General features: G+C 48.8%; 1 protein-coding gene across 1 annotated transcript in view; it reads right to left on the bottom strand.

Annotated features, from left to right (window-relative positions):
- Positions 1-16,638, bottom strand: part of MXI1 (MAX interactor 1, dimerization protein) — an 81,459-nt gene extending 64,821 nt beyond the window's left edge. Inside the window, exon 1 of the mRNA XM_047825770.1 lies at positions 15,840-16,638. Coding sequence (XP_047681726.1) covers positions 15,840-16,101 — 262 coding nt within the window. The 5' untranslated portion in view covers positions 16,102-16,638. The remainder of the gene's footprint in view (positions 1-15,839) is intronic.
- Positions 16,639-16,846: the final 208 nt, after the last annotated feature.

The raw sequence follows: 16,846 nt of genomic DNA, 5'->3' as shown, positions 1-16,846 counted from the left end.
TACAGAAGCATTTGAAAAACCAAGATCACTGTTCAGAAACAAGGGATCTGATCCCGTCAGAGCCAGAGAGGGCTTCCATAAGGCCCTTCTTCCCCCCTTAGTTTCCACACAGTAGTTTTGTTTTTCATGGGTTTTTTAAATCTTATTTTTAAAAACTTCTTTCTCCTCAAGCCCCTCACTAGTGACTTTAGAGGCCCGAAAGCCTCTCTGGTGCTGCAAGTGAAGGATATAGCAGAGTCAGTTCAGATCCTGACTCTGCTACTTACACTAGCTGCCTGGACCCTTAAGGCCTCATTTACTCGTATAAAATGGATACGGTTACTCCATTTATCCAAACATTGAGGGCCTGTCATGTGCCAGGCACTGTACTAGACATAATGTGTAAGGAGAGAAACAGACATGGATCCTACTCTCAAGGAGTCTATAACCAGTAGGGCTTATTGTGAAGATTCAATGAAAAAATTACAGCACTTAGTACATAATACTCAATTAATGGAAGCTGTGATGGCTGTTTCCACTCTTGTTCTCCTCCATAGAGAGGGAACTGAAAGCAGTGGCTAAGGAGAGCAGGTACCATAATAAAGGACTGCCAATGGCTACCCTCACTGTCATTCTCTTTCCAAGTCCTCAGTCTAACAAGCCCTCGAAGTCTAGACCAGAGTTTCTCAACCTCTGCATTATTCACATTTTGGACAAATAATTCAGGAGGGTTGGGGCGGGGGTGGACTTGTGCTTTGTAGGATGTTCAGCAGCATTCCTGGCCTCTACCCACTAGATGCCAGTAGCACACTACCAACCAAAAAGGTCTCCAGACATTGCCAAATGTCTGCCGGGGCCCAAAATCACTTCCAGTTGAGAACCATTGGTCTAGGGAGAGGAAGGGCAAGAGGGTCAAAACTGTTGAATGCTCTAGGAGCAAGCTGGGAATTGTGTAAACATCCATAACTTTTTCCCACCCTGATTATTTTAACCTGCTTGTGGACATCCAAAATAACAGGAAGCTCTTGGTGAGGGGAGAATTTCCCCTTCCCTGTGGTCATTCCAGTGGCTACTGCAGAAAATATCATCTCAGAATGAAAATCTTACTCTCAAAAATGTTATGAGATTCATGCTGCATTTTAATGTCCTCTCTCTTCCACTCTTTTTTTTCAAAGTGAACAAGATTCCCAATGAGGTCAAAAGCTGCAAAATTATGTCGGCCCTTTTAAATATTACATTTGGCACCACATTTAAGACCCAAATAGGTGTTCCATCAAATGCAGGGAGACCCAAAAGTGAAGGTGTTCACAAGCCACAGGAGAGTTAATTTTGCAAAGACTTTGAAACAGGGACTTTGCTTCTTCTGCTGTTGGTTAGGTCACTTCAGATACGGGCTTTCCCACCGGGTATCAATAACTCTCAACAAGGGATACATTGGGTAAGGGGAAGAATGGAATTATTTAAAAGAAAATAGCTATTCAACAAGAAGACCTGTTGGTTGAGGGCAAAAATTATTGGTTGAAAGTTAGTTTCTACCACTTGTAGACTCTTAATCTTTAGATCCCAAATTGCTAAGGGCTACTCCAGGATTTAAAAGAGGTAAATTTATGACCAATAAAAGTCTCCCCAATGGGAGGTAAACCATGTGACATGCAGTCAAGAAAAAAAAGTACCAACTGAAAATGCACTTGGGATTAAATCCATAGATCATAAGCCCTAGCAGGTTATTAAGGGAAAGCAAGATACTTGGTGCACGTGCCTGACCTTTCACAGTTGACCTCCAGATGAACTAACCAGCCCTTCTTTTAGAGCCATGGCCAAGAGGGAGATGAGGAAATGGAAAGTAGGGCAAGAGTCACCAAAAAGGCCACCTGCATATGTTAAAGAATAGTAGAGGTGATGGTGATGGTGGGCAGTGGGGCAATGTTAAGGATGGATTTATGTGCAGGAATATTCAGTCTTGTCTAATAGCAATTGAAGGTGCTATTTCCTTCTCCCTGCTCGGGCTCCCTGAGGTCTTGCTTTGACATTGGCCACAAGGGCCTCCCACAGCACAAAGCTTGGGGCTCTAGCCTCAGGAGAGTAATGCTCCCCACAAACCATCCCTCAGCACCAGTCCCAGCCTGGAGGAACCCAAAGGCAGCCATGGCCTTTCTTTTGCTCAGATGAATCCAGTTTGCACTACAAATGCAAATGTGGAAACTGAGGAAAAGCAAGGCTTCCAGCAGGCTTTTGCCTTCTGACCAAAGAACCTGGAATCTTACCCACAGTCTCTGGTTCTGTCCTGTCCCTAAAATATGTCTCTAAGGGAAGCCTCATTTGAAGATGGAAAAAGTCCCCCTGAATCCCCCAGACCTGTAACAAACACGGCCCAGATGGGGGAAATCTGCCCTTCAGAGTAAACAGGCAAAGCTCTCCATTCTTTGGGGTCCTTTCCATCACAGTTTACTCAATGCAAATTTCCAAATGACTTATTGCAGATTCATGAACAATGGAGGGGGCTGGTCTGTATTATATCTTTTCTGCAGACAGGAGAGATAGAAAGAAGGGAAGGGACCATGAGGTTAAGCTACAAGTCCAAAGTCACTGTGTTGGTGACGCCTGGCACTTAATAAGAGTACTTCCCTGAAAGTGCAACATGCTTACTGTGAAGGGCACTGTTTTCTGCAATTATCTTTAAGGATGGGGGGTTTTCAAATAATGAAGGTTGAAGATGGAGGAAGGGTGAGTCCTGAGCTCTTAAATGAAAACCGTAATAGCTATACATCTTTCCATCCTCCACCCCGAAATGGCAACCGCAGCCTCCTTCCTACCTCTCCCCTCAGGGCCCAAAAACGTGAAGAGCAGCAGAAAACCTTTCCTTCTGCCCAGTGAGTCAGCCTTGCCTAACTTCATGCGTAAGCTCTCCTCAAGTCAGCGGCAGCTCAGAACTGCGGGTCTGTGTGCAGCCGAGATAAATTTGGGTCTAGAAGGGATGACGTAATGCTAAACCCGAGAGGTAGCTGCCGCCTCCCAGGGCTCCAGTCGCCAGGGCTGCCGGCTGACATCCCAACCACACGGAAAAGCACCAAGCCACCCAGGTGCCTGAACTGGGGAGACAGGGAAAGAAAGGACATGGGGGTGGGAGGAAACGGTAGGGGGAGGCAGTGCTCATCTGAGATCGCTGAATCTGGAAGTTTGTTGTTTTTTAACTTCAGTTTTCTGGTGAGATCAGGCCACTGGCAGAGGCTCAAACAGCTGCACTTGACTTCCATCCTGGCCTATCTCTTCCCCCTTAGAAAAGGGCTTTTTACAATTTTATTAAATGGCCCTTATTACAGCAGCCTATTTCGGTGATTATAATGGATGCGTTAATTTCTTGAATGTGCTTTTTCTTCTTTTTTGCATTAACTTGGATCCAAGAAGAAATCTGCATTGCAGGACTCAGTTAATATGCACATCTAAGCCACTTGCTGACCCTGGAGCATCCCACTTGGGGTGTAACTGATCAAGTTTCTGGATTTTGGAACAGGATCTTGCCAGGGACATGCCACATTAATGTCCCCCCCAAATATCATTTCATGGTTTATTTCATAGAAGTTTATATCAGTAAGCTTATTCCTCAATCCAGTCTCCATTTTCCATTTTTCAGATGAGAAAACTGAGGGGTCAGAGAGGTAGGGTAACTTACCCAAGGCCACAGAGCTATCTATCTAATCCAATGGAGCAAGGATTAGGATTCAGACGTACAGGCTCTCATCCTGTGCTCTCAACTCATCTTTATATTCTTTTTTGGTTTTTTTTTTTTTTTTTTTGGTTGATTCGTGTTCTTAACAATAAATAAATATGTAAGTATTGTGATCTTTTAAATTTGTGGAGCCCCAAACCTTTAAATATCAAGTTACATTCCAAAGGGATCCACAGCCTGCTTTTGTCTTCTGTTTAAGGTTCATTGTTCTCTAAGGAAAGCGGTGGCCTCAGAATCAACTCCTTTGCTGGTGATGACCACAGAGCCGTGGCGTGGGCCTAACCTCATTACACCGCTATAATTAAAAGACCACCACAGGTAAATAATCTTTATTGTATGCAAGTAGTTTTCTTCATCAGGAATGCCTCCCAAATACTTTTTTCAAATGACATTTCATTTGTGGTTGTAATCATCTATACTGGTAGATGCTGTGAGTTTCAGCCATCCCTGGCATATAGCCTGGTCAGCCACAGTATGTTATTCTTTTGAAACAGCACTCATTCCATGAGTTAATATTTTCTTTAGAATGTTTGTATCTGTATTCAAAAGCAAGAATATACTATTTTTTTGTTGCATGTATCAGGTCTTGGATGCAATGAGCAGTTCTTTCAAACATAGATGCAACTTGATTTTAAAGCCTTAAAAAAAAAAGATAGCCAGAGGCCTTCCTTGCTGCTAAGAGGATGCCCCACATTCTTGCCACAGTCCTGGGTAACCCTCCCTCCTCTGCCAGGAGTCTGGCTAGAGCTGCCCTGCCCCCACCCATTGGCATCACCACTCCCTTCCAGGCAGCAGAAACTTGTAGAGGTCACTCTTAGGCTCAGCTAGGCCCTGGACACTATTAATTAAATCACACACCTAGCCTGCTTTCTTGGGGCTGAGTTCTCAGCCTCAGGTGCACCATTTAGAATAAAAACACCAGGCCCTTGCCTGCCCAAGGACATCAGTGATCTCACCCTCTCTCCCAGCCCCAGCATTCTGATTCTGGGATTCTGGGATTCCCCAGAGACCCTAGAACACTATGCCTCCATTTGCATACCAGCTTGCATGAAATGAGAACCAACTGTGTACATGACTGCTGCTCATACAGTCAGTTCATGTAATTCTCAGCACACCTCTGAGATTCCCTGTTTCACAGATGAGGCCCAGAAAGCTTAAGGGATTTGCTCAATGTCACCTAGGTAGTGACTGGATTCAAACTTAGATTTTCTAATTCTGGGACCCCACAGCATTCATCAAGGTATGTTCAATCAGACAAAACAGACAAAATTGGTTAGGGCAATGGTCTCAGCCAGGGGTCATACCAACCCCCAGGAGGTTTTGGAAATAAGTAGGAGTGGCTTTCTTGAGTGTCACAATGACTAGAGGGTCCTGTTGGCATTTACTGAGTGGGAACCACGGAGGTTACAACCTGCATTATTCTACACTAATCTTCACAAGAAGAACTACCTCACCAGTAGCTCCCTTGTTGAGAAGCACTAGGTCAGAATATTAAAGACAGAGAACTCATCATTCATTCAACAGATATTCCTTAAGCATCTATTATGTGTTGGGCACTAAGCTAGATGCTGAAGATAGAATAATTAACGAAACTACTTAATGGTCCCTGTGCTCCAGGTGCTTGTATTCTAGCTGGAGAGACTGATGATAAACAAGTAAAATCATTGCAAATTGTGATAAATAGGATAAAGGATAAGTGATAAATGGGGGGTTGCTTTAGGTGGGTAGAAGCATCAGGGCAATCACAAGGGCTGTCTAGGCTGGCTTCTCAAACTTAAATGAGCAAAACAATCACCTGGAAATTGTGGCAAAATACAGATTCAGATCCAGCAGGTCTGGGGTGGAGCCTGGGAGTCCCATTTCTGACAAAGTCTCAACAGATGCCAAGGCTGTCCATCCTTGGACCACACTCACTCTACATAGTCAGGGCGAGATAAACTATTGAAAGGCTTAAACAAGTGACATGAACCCAGTTATATTTAAGATCACTCTTGCTTCCTCAATCTTCACTGAGGAGAAGAGGTTGGACCTATGCCGACTGACCAGAACCAGCCTGCCCACACTGTCACGGTGGCAGTCAGGGTCTATAGCTCATCTCCGCAGCTCACACGTGCCTCTCGCCCCTCTGGCTTCTGTGGCAGAAGCCCTTGGCTCCAAGCATGGCCAGACCAGTTCCCCTACAAGCTCGAACGCCTTCAGGAAACCTGGTATAGCCTCATAGTGTATGGATTCACACCCTTGCCACCCTAGTGTGCAGAACCACAGGAGCTCTACTGGTTGGGTGAGTTCCCCAGGGGGTGCTGGGCAAGGTGGTGCTGCACATGCAAGTAGCAACACCCTAGACCATTGCCCTTCAGGAAAAGGGCCCTAGTCAGACTTTACTGTCAATACCCAAAGAGCCCTGGAAGGTTTTGGCTGCCCTGTCTCTGTCCCAGGATGAGTGGGAAGTAAAGGAAGTCACTCCAGGGAGGCATCCCCAAGGGGACCCTCAGCTCGGAATTCAAACAGTCCAGATTCCATCTCTTGCCTCTTGCCCCCTGAGGCCTAAGTTCTCCTAGGAAGAAAGAAAAACCTAGGTTTGAGTCTCAGCTCCGCTCTATGTTAACATGTGACTTTAGGAAAGTTAGCTAGCCCTGCTAAGGCTAAGGCTTTCCTCACTTATAATGAGGATAATCCTAGCACCCTCCTATTCAATGGTTGTGAGGATTTAATACAAAGCACTTAGCATTGTGCTCGTACATAGTAACTGCTCAGTAAAGGGAGTCATGATCACTATTCCTCTGGAAAGTAGAGAAAACATTGCACCTGTCAGCAGTCCCCTTGGGGACAGCTTATCAGACTCCTAGGAGACAGACAAGAATTCTTTATTGGTCTTTATTTGTCTATCATTTGCACTGGAATCTGAGCTGGAACTCTCCAGTTCCACACCTCCTGCACTTTGAAAGGACCAAGCACAGTGCTTGGCTCCTGGCAGGTCTTAGAAATTATCTGTTGAACTGAGCTACATTTTACAGCTGGTGAAAAGAATGAAAGAGGGTCATATGCAAGGCACTCAGGGCCTTAAAAGAGTCAAGAAATATGGTATGGGAGGTCAGGTGTGGTGGAGGTAAGAGGGAGATAACACAGGGATGCCATAAGGCAGTCTGGGCCACCGTAGAAAGAAAAACAAAGGCCATCCCAGCTCACACTTCGCCACCCATGGCCACGAACAAAGCAGCCCTGGGCATGCCCTCCATTTTAATACAACAGTATTAAAACTGTCCCAAATCATCTTTATTCAAGTATTCTTGCTAATGGCCCTAAACACACAAGAGTAAAATATCTCAAATAGGAGGTAATCCAAATCCCTTTTTATTGGCTTTAGTTTGAATTTCCTAATCTCCCTCAGGACACTATGTTTATCTTTCTAATTTTGCTGTGTTTAAATTTCCTTAGCAGATGCTGGAGTTGGGTACTAGAGATATGTGGCCAAGGGCATGTTATATAGGAGGGTGTGCTTGGTAGGAACACTGGTATGGACAGTCCTCCAAGTACAGAATGCCCCGTTCTGGAAAGAACTGAGAGTGGAATGTGTTTATTTACAAGGCTGCTCACGGGGTACTTAGTTCCTAAGCTCAGGTAGTAAAACAACAACAACAACACCAACAACAACAAGTCAGATCTGGAAAAATTACAAGGACAAACACAAAAGACTTTAAACATGGAGGTGGGGGTAGGGGGTGCAGGGAGAGGAGGATAAATTTTGTTCTGTCTGTAATGATGTCTAGAACTGAAGACACAAAATCCAAGTCACGTGTAATTCTACATTGTTGGGGTTTAAGGCAAACGAATTTCTAAAAACTGGCACTGGAAGAGAGTATACACTCCATGAGGGCAGGGACTGTTATCTCCAGGACCTAGCACAGTGCCTGACATAAAACAGTATGTGCTCCTTAAACATCAGTCTGAGGGAAGGAAGGAAGGAAGGAAGACATTCAGGGAACAAATTTAGGGAGAACCCCTGGCAAGAAACATAATTCCAAATAAAAGTATTTGCCACAAGGGCCTTTTAAAGAGAGCTTCTCTAATTTAAATTTGTTTTAAAAAAAGAGATCTTATTTACATATATTTCCTGGAGATTTATTGCTCAAAACAAGGGTCACCTGAACTTTCAAAATGTTTCACAAGCAAGGGGACTAGCGCAACTCTGCAAAGATGAGGAAGCAGAGAAGGAGGCTCAAGTTCTGGAGGGGATGGTGGCAAATTCCCATTATTTTTGGCCAGAGAGATCAAGTCAGCTGTTGACAGCTTTAACACCTCCAGCCAGGCCACTCAGGGACAATGATATCAGAGACAATTACTTCCCTTTAGTAGCAGAAGAGCCAGAGAGCAGGTGTCTGTCCCTGTGGAATTGAAGCCACTCTTCAGTGTGAGCCCAGAGCTCCACCCACCGCCCCCAGAGGAGGCCCCTCTGGGAAGACTTGTATTTCTCCTCCTCAGATAAGGCTTGGGTAGCCATCCTGTCACTGTCACTGCCTTTGGACTCCTCCTACTTCCCCCAGCCCCAGTGTAAAAGAAAAATTTTTTTTTTCTAAATGGCAAATTCAAATTAGCTTCATTTTGAAAGACTGTTGTGAATGTTGCAATGGCCTTTGCAATAACCAACCGGCCACACCCTAGGATCAGTAAACCAGGTTTGAGAATTGCTGACTTTATAAGCACCTGACCTGTAAAACAAAAGCCCAGTTTGGGGCTCTGCTTGTAACCCATTCTCACACCAGGCAAGAGGCTCAGAAGAATCTGGTTCTGCTTCTGCTGTGTCATCTTGGGCAAGCCACTGTCCCTCTCTGGGCTTCAGCTTCCCCATCTGTAATAGGATGATGGATGCTCTGTGACCTCTGGGGCTCCTTCTGGCCCTGACACTCTGTCTTACCTCCTGCCTCCTTTAAAAACAAAACCCAAAATGGAGTGGAAGGAAGAATGGGAAAGGCAAGAGAATGGTTCAGAAGGCCAGTCTGCAATACGGCCTCCCGCTCCCCATTTCTGCCTGCTGAGAATTGCTTTCTTCATTCTGCAAGAAGATTCCCATTTCTTGCTGGGTTGTTGCTTTTTCACTCCTTCTCTCTCTCTCTCCTCTCTCTCTCTCTCTCTCTCTCTCTCTCTCTCTCTCTTTTAATCAAAGCCACAAAACCACAACTTACCTCCCCAAAACGGGTCATTTGGAAGCCAGAGCTGTCGGGGGTTAGGTGTGTCAGGCCTGGCATGCTGGTGGTATCTAAGTGAAGACCAGGCCAGGGCAGCCATGTGCTTCTCCTCCAGAAACCCAGTTTAAATCAATATTTATCCAACTGTATTTATAGAAAGTGGTGGTGGTAGGGAGGAGGGGGTGGGGTAGGGAGGCAGGGGGGATCTAAAACAGAACAAGCCACAATGACTGATGCAAATCTTTGTGGCCAATTCGTTTCTGCAGGGCCAGGCTTTTTTTAAAGGCAAAAGACCCGGCTTTTGATGAACCTGCTGTTGGCCCCAGTACCATAGCAACAGCCCAAGTCCTCTGATATGCCCAGAGGACGGACTTGGGAAAGGCAGCAGGAGGGGGTGGTGTTTCCTAGGAGCCTAAACTTGAGTTAGGGCCAGGAGAGTTGAACAAGTCTGAAAAACAAAAACAAAACAAAACAAAAAACCCTCTCTGGTTGGCTATTCTGTCCTCGGCCTTACTTCTAAGCCTTTTCTAAGCAGGGTGTGTACAGGAAGACCTTGAACAATCAACAGAGTGTTTCAAATACCAGCTCTGCTTTAGGTTGCTGGGTGACCTTGGGCAAGTCATTTTACCTCTCTGGACTTCATTCCTTGACTGGAAAACGTGTACATGCATATATGGTTAAGACTGCAGGCTCATTCGGGAATCAGAGGCCTAGGTTCCAAAAATTAGCTTTGCCACTTACTAAACCATATGACCTTTGGGCAAGTTACTCAACATCCCTGCACCTTGGTTACCCCCTCTATAAAATGGGGCAATAAAATTGCACACATCATGGCGTTGTTGTGAAGACTGGAGGAGATAATGCATGTTTAGCCCCATACTTGGTATACAGTCAGTGCTCAAAAAATGGTAACCAGTATTCACCGTATGTAATGCAATTAGTTGCTGCTGCAACATGCTAGAATCTTCTTCATTTCCCTCAGTTTTGCCTCCAAACTTTTGCCCAGCCATCCTCAGATGAAAATTCCCATTTCTGGGTATGTCAATGGTACAGCATTTTCATCAGCAAGGGAAGGTCAGTGAACATGCTGTCTTGCCTTGGAGCTGACGGAAGGAACTTCCTTTCCCCCCACAAACCAGGAATGGTTCAATTCAACTTCTCCGAAATTCGAAGGCTCTGTTCCCTTTCCCTGGGCATCCTCTGTAGGGTGCCTAGTCCCTGGGAGCTCTGGGACTCTGAAAGCCACAACTATCCTCAAAGTCGACTTCTGGCATTTACCAGTGGGCAGAGATCATATTTAAAACTGGAAGAAAAAAGCTGAATCTGAGAAACATAATTTAGGATACAGCAAAAACAAAAACTCGATTTACGAATGTTCTTTACACAGGGCGCCTGGGTGGCTCAGTTGGTTAAGTGTCCGACTCTTCATTTCAGCTCAGGTCAGGATCTCACAGTTTGTGAGTTTGAGAGCCCATGTTGGGCTCTGCGCTGACAGCATGAAGCCTGCTCAGGATTCTCTCTCTCTCCCTCTCTCTCTCTCTCTCTCTGCCCCCCCCAACAATAAATAAATAAACATTAAAAAAGTGTTCTTTACACAACTCCCCAAAAACCAAATGTCCCATTCCACTCCCACCATAAATGAACCCACAGGATTTTCAGGAAAAAAGCAAGTGCACATAGTACATGTTCAATACATATTTGCAGAATGAATGAATGAATTGTAAGATGCCCGCTATGCAGAAATGTGACCTGCTTGAACATTAGTTGCCATCAAACCTCTTAATTTTAGCATAACTTGCCCTAGTCTCCTGCTCTCTAAGCTAGTAACATTCATTTTCAGGGTCACAGTTGATGACAGTGGGCACTTTCAGCTCTCCAGGCCTGAACTACCATTTCTTTGCAGCCCCTAGTCTTTGTAGCCCGAGGGCACTCTATGTTGATTACATGAAACTTCCCCTCTCCTTGGAAGAGATCAGTATTGCCAATTCTTCTCCAAGTCTCCAGAAAGTCTATTCTGTGTCCCCTGGCCTTCAAACCTGATCACTGTGCCATAGCCAGTAAATGACAAATCCAACCAATCAAAGAATGTACATTAAATGTCTTCTATATGCCCAGTGGTATGCTATATGCAATGGTGACATATACTGAAATACTATTGGTGATCTTTTCCCTTAGGATGCTAATCATCTCCCTGTGAGGATAAAGCTAATACATAGGAAGCAAGTGGAAAATTGCATAGTACTGATTATCAAGGCTCAGAGACTATTTATTGAGCACCTACTATATTCTAGGTACTTTAAATGTTTAAATAGAGTACCTCATTTAGTTGTTCAGCAATGATGTGAGGCTGGTGTTATTGTTATCCTCATTTTACAAAAAAGAAATGGAGCCTCAGAGGTTAGGTAACTTGCACATACAGTCACAAAGCCAGTAAGCAGCGACAGAGGAATTTGGGCCCTACTCTGGGTAACTGTAAGGTTTTCATTCTCTCAACTACCCTGAATTAAGAAATAGCCAGAGGAGGCTTCCTAGAGGAGGTAGGAACTTACCTAGATCTTGAAGGGTGAGTAAGAAACAGATAACCCCAGTGGAGTAAGAGAATGAGGCCATTCTAGACAGAAGGAAGAGTCTGAGTCAAGCACAGAGGCATGACTGCGAAGCCTGCTTGCTGGTGGACCTGCTGGACGGGAGCAGAGGCGATTACATGGGGAAGGCAGGGTGGGGCCCCATGAAAGCACACAGCAGCAGCTTTTCTCCATCAGGAAGAAGAGGCTGCCCCTTGGCCTGTCCATGCCTGGTCCAGGAAAGCACCTCACTCTAAACCCAGATAATCCACTCCAGAGGGCGATCTATGGCTTCTACTCCCATGTAATCATTCTTCTCTATCCTAAGCACTGCCCCCCAAGTGACCCTCCCCAGACACTGGGACGCCCATTTCTAACCCTCTAGACGTTACACTACAGTTGCTTTTACTTGACCACGGAACAGCTTTTCTGCACATAACACTGCTTTGTGAATCTCATTCTTCCTCCCTTTCAGTTTAACCTTTTCCAAAACAGGAAGTAAATATTTTTCTAATTATCAGTCGGTCCTAAATTGCCACCCCTTCACTGTACCCCAAATGGATAGAGGTGATGCCAGAGATGATTTATATATAACTTCTGATTTTGTGATAACGGGTCACAGTCTCCATGATTAATATTTCTGGAGACCTTTAATTTGAGATCCTTAAGGATTCGCATCAGTTGGAACTTCAGGAGAATGTACCCACATATCCTTGGGAATCCTTGCCTTGCACAGAACAGTCAATACTGGGTGACTTAATTTGAACCCCTTCCTCCTGAGGAGGCTCACCATACCTACTGGGAATAATTCAACATTGTGGCCACAACTCGGTGAGCACTCCTCCTACTACGGAAACCTCAAAGAGGCAATGAAAAGCAGTTCTGGCAACAATGGAAAATAAGGCAAGCGGCTGCCAAGTAAGTACTTTGCAAACAACAGTAAAAACGAAACGTGTGAACTCGTGACCAGGGTCTACTGGAGCCTTTCGGGAAGGTCTCACCGAACCCGAAATGAAGAATCAAAGCTGACACCCGTCTCAGGGGAGAAGAGCGTCCCTTTAAGAAGGGATTGTAGCAGCTGGCCACACTACAGCTCCCAGAGATTTCCTGGCTTGCCTCCTGGCTCCACCCACCAGTTTCAGGCCTCAGCAACGCGTGATGTCAGAGAAAGCTGAAGCTGCCGATAGGCTGAACAACGCAGCTAGGTCAAGTCCAGTCAGAGGAAAGAAGTTTGTCTCCATGTGGAAACCATGTGTCTCTAGCTGGGAGGGGGAGGAGGAGGAGGCGGAGAAACTGAGATCAAGTGATTACAGGGGAACTGGCTGAAATGAAGGCGGGGAGGTTGTGCACCTGAGCCGGCCAGCAGTGCCCTTTGCAGTAGTGACCTAAAAAGAGAAAAAAAAAAAAAAAAACAAAACTTGCCCAACAAACAAAACTTGAGCCCCCTCCTATCATAATGAACATCATAAACAGCTAGGATCCCTGCTTCCTTCCAAAAACCAGGGACCTGAGAAATGCTGGAGTCCTATCGGAACGCCCAGATCCTCCTCCCTCCCCCAACGACTGAATGATGTAAGCGTTTCGGAAAGCGGGGCTCTGAAGCAAAACAAGCCCCGCGCGCGCGGAGCGACCCGCAGTGCCCGAGCCCGGCGCACGCACGACCCGCCCCCCAACTCGCGTTATTGCTGTGCACACGCGGACCGCCGTGACGCGCGGGCATTGTGTGCAGCGAACAGAAAACAACGGCGAGCGCCGCCAGCGCGAAGAAGCGCCCCCAATAAATTGAGGCAGATGTAGGGCCCGCCGTTTTCCGTACTGGGAAACCCAGCCCCAGTGGGAGGTTGGAGGGGGAGTCGAAAGTGGGGAGGATAAAACAACCCCCGTGGGCCGCTCCTGTTTGCAGGGGGCATAATAAAGGGCCTGGCGATGGTAGCCCTTAGTTTGCTGGAGGTCACCCTCGCCTGCGTGAGCCGTTGGGGAGGGGACGAGGGCCTGGAGCAGGGTCCCCGCAGCCAAGCTGGGCAAGGCGCAGCGCCCCCACGCTCTCGGGGAAATCTGGGGGCCGTTGGCATCACGTCATGCAGAGCCAAACAGCGGCAGCAAATAGAGGCAACAGAGCTAAAAATACTCCCGCGGGGAGCCGGCCGGAGGGGGGGCAGTGGGGCCGAGGGGCTGATTACGCACACGAAGTTGACTTTGACTGGGGCGCTGAGGTTCCTGAACCCATCTTCGGGGGCTGCTGGGCTTGCAGCGCGGACGCTCGGGAGAGGGACCAGAAGGAAGCCCCCTGGCTTCCTCCGCCACAGGAGCCCCAGTCGGCTGCCGCTGGCCCGCCCCGTGAGGGGTAGCCCGGCCCGGCGCGCCCGGCCCTCTGCTTACGTGACTGGTGGCCACGCCGGAGCCCCGGCACGGGGTAAACTAGGAGGTGGCGGCGGCCAGGGCGGCGGGGGAGGGTGGGGGAGGCGGCAAGGGGGGGCGGAGGTCTCCGATTGTCTGCGGGTGAGGGGGGGGGGGGCGGGACGCGGTGGAAGCTCCAAACGCCTTCGTACACCGTGCTGGGGGTGGGGGTCCCAGGTTTGCCACACACTGCCAAGGTGCCCTCTTTTAGTGCACCCCCACCAGAGTCGGTACCACGGGACAGACTCCAGAGAACCCCGGACAGGGGTGGGGGGTAGCTAAAGAAATCGCGCCCCTCCCCCCTCCAACAAAAGCAAACACACCAAACAAAACCACGTCTTCACCCAGCTCCCTACCAGCTCTAGCTTTTCAGAAACTACCCTCCTGACAAATGCACCTCGCCCCCCTCCCCCTCCCGCCCGGATGAATAATCGCAAACTGCTTCGGCTACACAGCCAGCGATGCGCCTTTCTCGCAACCCAGGCACTCCGAGAAAACAGGAGAGAAGAGAAAGAAAAGAACGCACACAACCGTCCTCCCAACACAAATCCTTGTTTTTGCCTTCAGCCACTGCACAATTGCGCTGGCAACACACGGTTACTTTCACCACGGAGGCCTGGGGTGTTGGTCAGCTAAGGTGTTTTTGTGTTTGAGGACTGTTGTTGTTGTGTTTTGGGGGGAGGAGGTTGCAAGATCTGACACGTTGCAATCGGACCATTTTTTTTTTCCCCCTCGCTCTCTCGTCTCATTGATCTTCCTACTTGTTCGGACAGATTAAACAGCCTGGTTTTCCCTAGTCTATCGGTTTTTCTGCCTTGGCCCTTTCCCCCTTCTCGCAGCTATTATTTGTGAGGACTGTGCTGGAGACACCGCACACGCGTGCCCCCGTTAGGACGCTGAGTCGACTGCCTGGGAGGACTGGGGGACCCAGCAGGCAGAGGCAAAAATGAAACAAACAAATACAAAAAGGAGGCCAGGCCGGGGTGGGGCTCCCAGCACCCCTCTCCCCAGCACTGCTCTCCACCTGAATCGGCCGGGGGGGGGGGGGAGAGGAGGACGACAGTAGAAATCGACAAGGCAGGCGTTTGCCTTCCCGGCTAGGCGCGCTCACTCGTAAGTCGTCTCCCGGAAAATAAAGAAACCTCACACAACAGCCCACACCTTCTTCCCCAACTATTGTTTCCTGCGAGATCCCAAAGTTTCCTTTTAGCTGTGTCCCCCTCGCCAAGTTTCCCGGGCGCAGGACGGCGGGTCCGGGGCAAGCTGCTGGCGCTGCCCGGCCCAGCCGGCCTGTTTGGTGGAGGGAGGGGGGGGTGGCACCCCAGGGCAACAGAGGTGCTGGGGGACTGTATCCGTGGACGCGATGGCCTGAGCCCTGCTACGAGAGGGGAGGAAGAACCACAGTAGACAGAAGGGAGAAGCAGAGCCGAGCCAGCCAGACCAAGCCCATGCCGTGGAGGGCTGTTTGGTTGTTGTTGTTATTGTTGTCGTGTGTGTCTGCGTGTGTTTTTTTCTCCAGCCGCTGAGCTCTGCCTACGATTTCCAACTTTCGGCTTCTAATCCCCACCCCACCCAGGAACGAGCGACAGAAAAACAACACTTGTCTGCCCGAGAAGGCTCCGGGGGGGGGGGGGGGGGGAGAAAAAGGAAGAAAGGCGACCTCGAAGAGATGAGCTCTCGGCTCAGTTGTCAGCAAACAACACTCCCCCGCTTGTCCATCCGGCGGTCCTCCCAGCCTCCCGGAGACGGACAGACGGACGCACCGACAGGCCCCCCTCGCCATCCACCCCCCGCCCCCGCTCGTCTTTGTTACATCTTTAGCAGCTTTGTGCGTGCGTGTCCTTTCTCCGGTGTCATCGGCTTTACTGCCGAGGGCTGGATGTGTGTTGGGGGAAGGGGGGCGCGGGCCGAGCAGGCGACAGGGGTCGCCCAAGTGGTTGAGGAAGAAAGAGCCGGGCGCCGAGGAGGAGCAGGGGCCCCTAAACTTACTTTTGTTTTCTTTCTCGATCTGCTCCAGGTAGCTGGCGGCCTCGAGCAGAATCTGCACGTTCTGCAGAAAAGTGTTGATGTGCTTCTCCATCGAGTTCTCGCTGGTGTTGAAAATGTCCGAGAAGGGGCACCTGAGCTTGGCCCCCGCGGGCTCCTCGGGCTGGGCCGGGGGCTGGGGCGAGGCCACCGCCGGGGGCGCGGCGGGGGCCAGCCCCGCGCCCTCACAGCGCGCTTCCTTGCGCGGCCGCCCGCGTTTGCCCATGGAGGAACCGGGGTCCGCCGAGCTCGTCCTCTTTTGGGGCTGCGCGGCCCCGCCGAGCTCCGGTCCCTGGAGAAGACCCGGCTGGCCGGAGCGGAGGAGGCGCCGAGGCGAGGAGGCGACCTGACTTCCCGAGCCTCGCTGCGTGCAGTTGTGTGTGTGAGTGTGTGTGAGTGTGTGTCTGTCTCGCAGTGGGTCTGTGTGTATGGGAGATTGAATGAACCTACAGGACAGACGGAGGCGCTCTGGCGCCTGGGTCCTAGTGCGAGCCTGTCACCATCGGACCGGTCAAAATAAAAGGTGGAGAAAAGCGAGACAGGGACGCCCTCTGCCCGTCCCTGCACCCTTCCCCGCCTCTCCCCAAATCTTACCTCAGAGCAGAGCACTGTATTTTAACACAAATGGAAAAAATACTCGATGCCTCCGAGTGCACCTGCAGGAAAACAAACTAGTGAGCTATTTTTTTTCTTCACATAAAAATAATACCTGGTAAAGGGTCCAGGACAATGCCTCGCACATAGTGAGTGGATCCCCAATGAATGGCAGCTGGTATGACTTTTTTAAAAAATAAAAGCCCAATCCAAAAAACCCATCATATGTAGCCTGGAGTTTCCTCCCCCCAGTTCACACACCCCTACACACAGACAGGCATAGGCATGTGCCTTCACCGGGTCAAATGAAATCCCCAAGCCACCAAATCCCAGTTACAAATTTACTCAACACGTTCTTTCTCCCTTCAAATGCAAAG

This window comes from Prionailurus viverrinus, chromosome D2 (genome assembly GCF_022837055.1).
Source record: "Prionailurus viverrinus isolate Anna chromosome D2, UM_Priviv_1.0, whole genome shotgun sequence".
NCBI lineage: Eukaryota > Metazoa > Chordata > Mammalia > Carnivora > Felidae > Prionailurus > Prionailurus viverrinus.
Note: the sequence above shows the minus strand (reverse complement) of the source record. Positions and strands in the feature narration are given on the sequence as shown.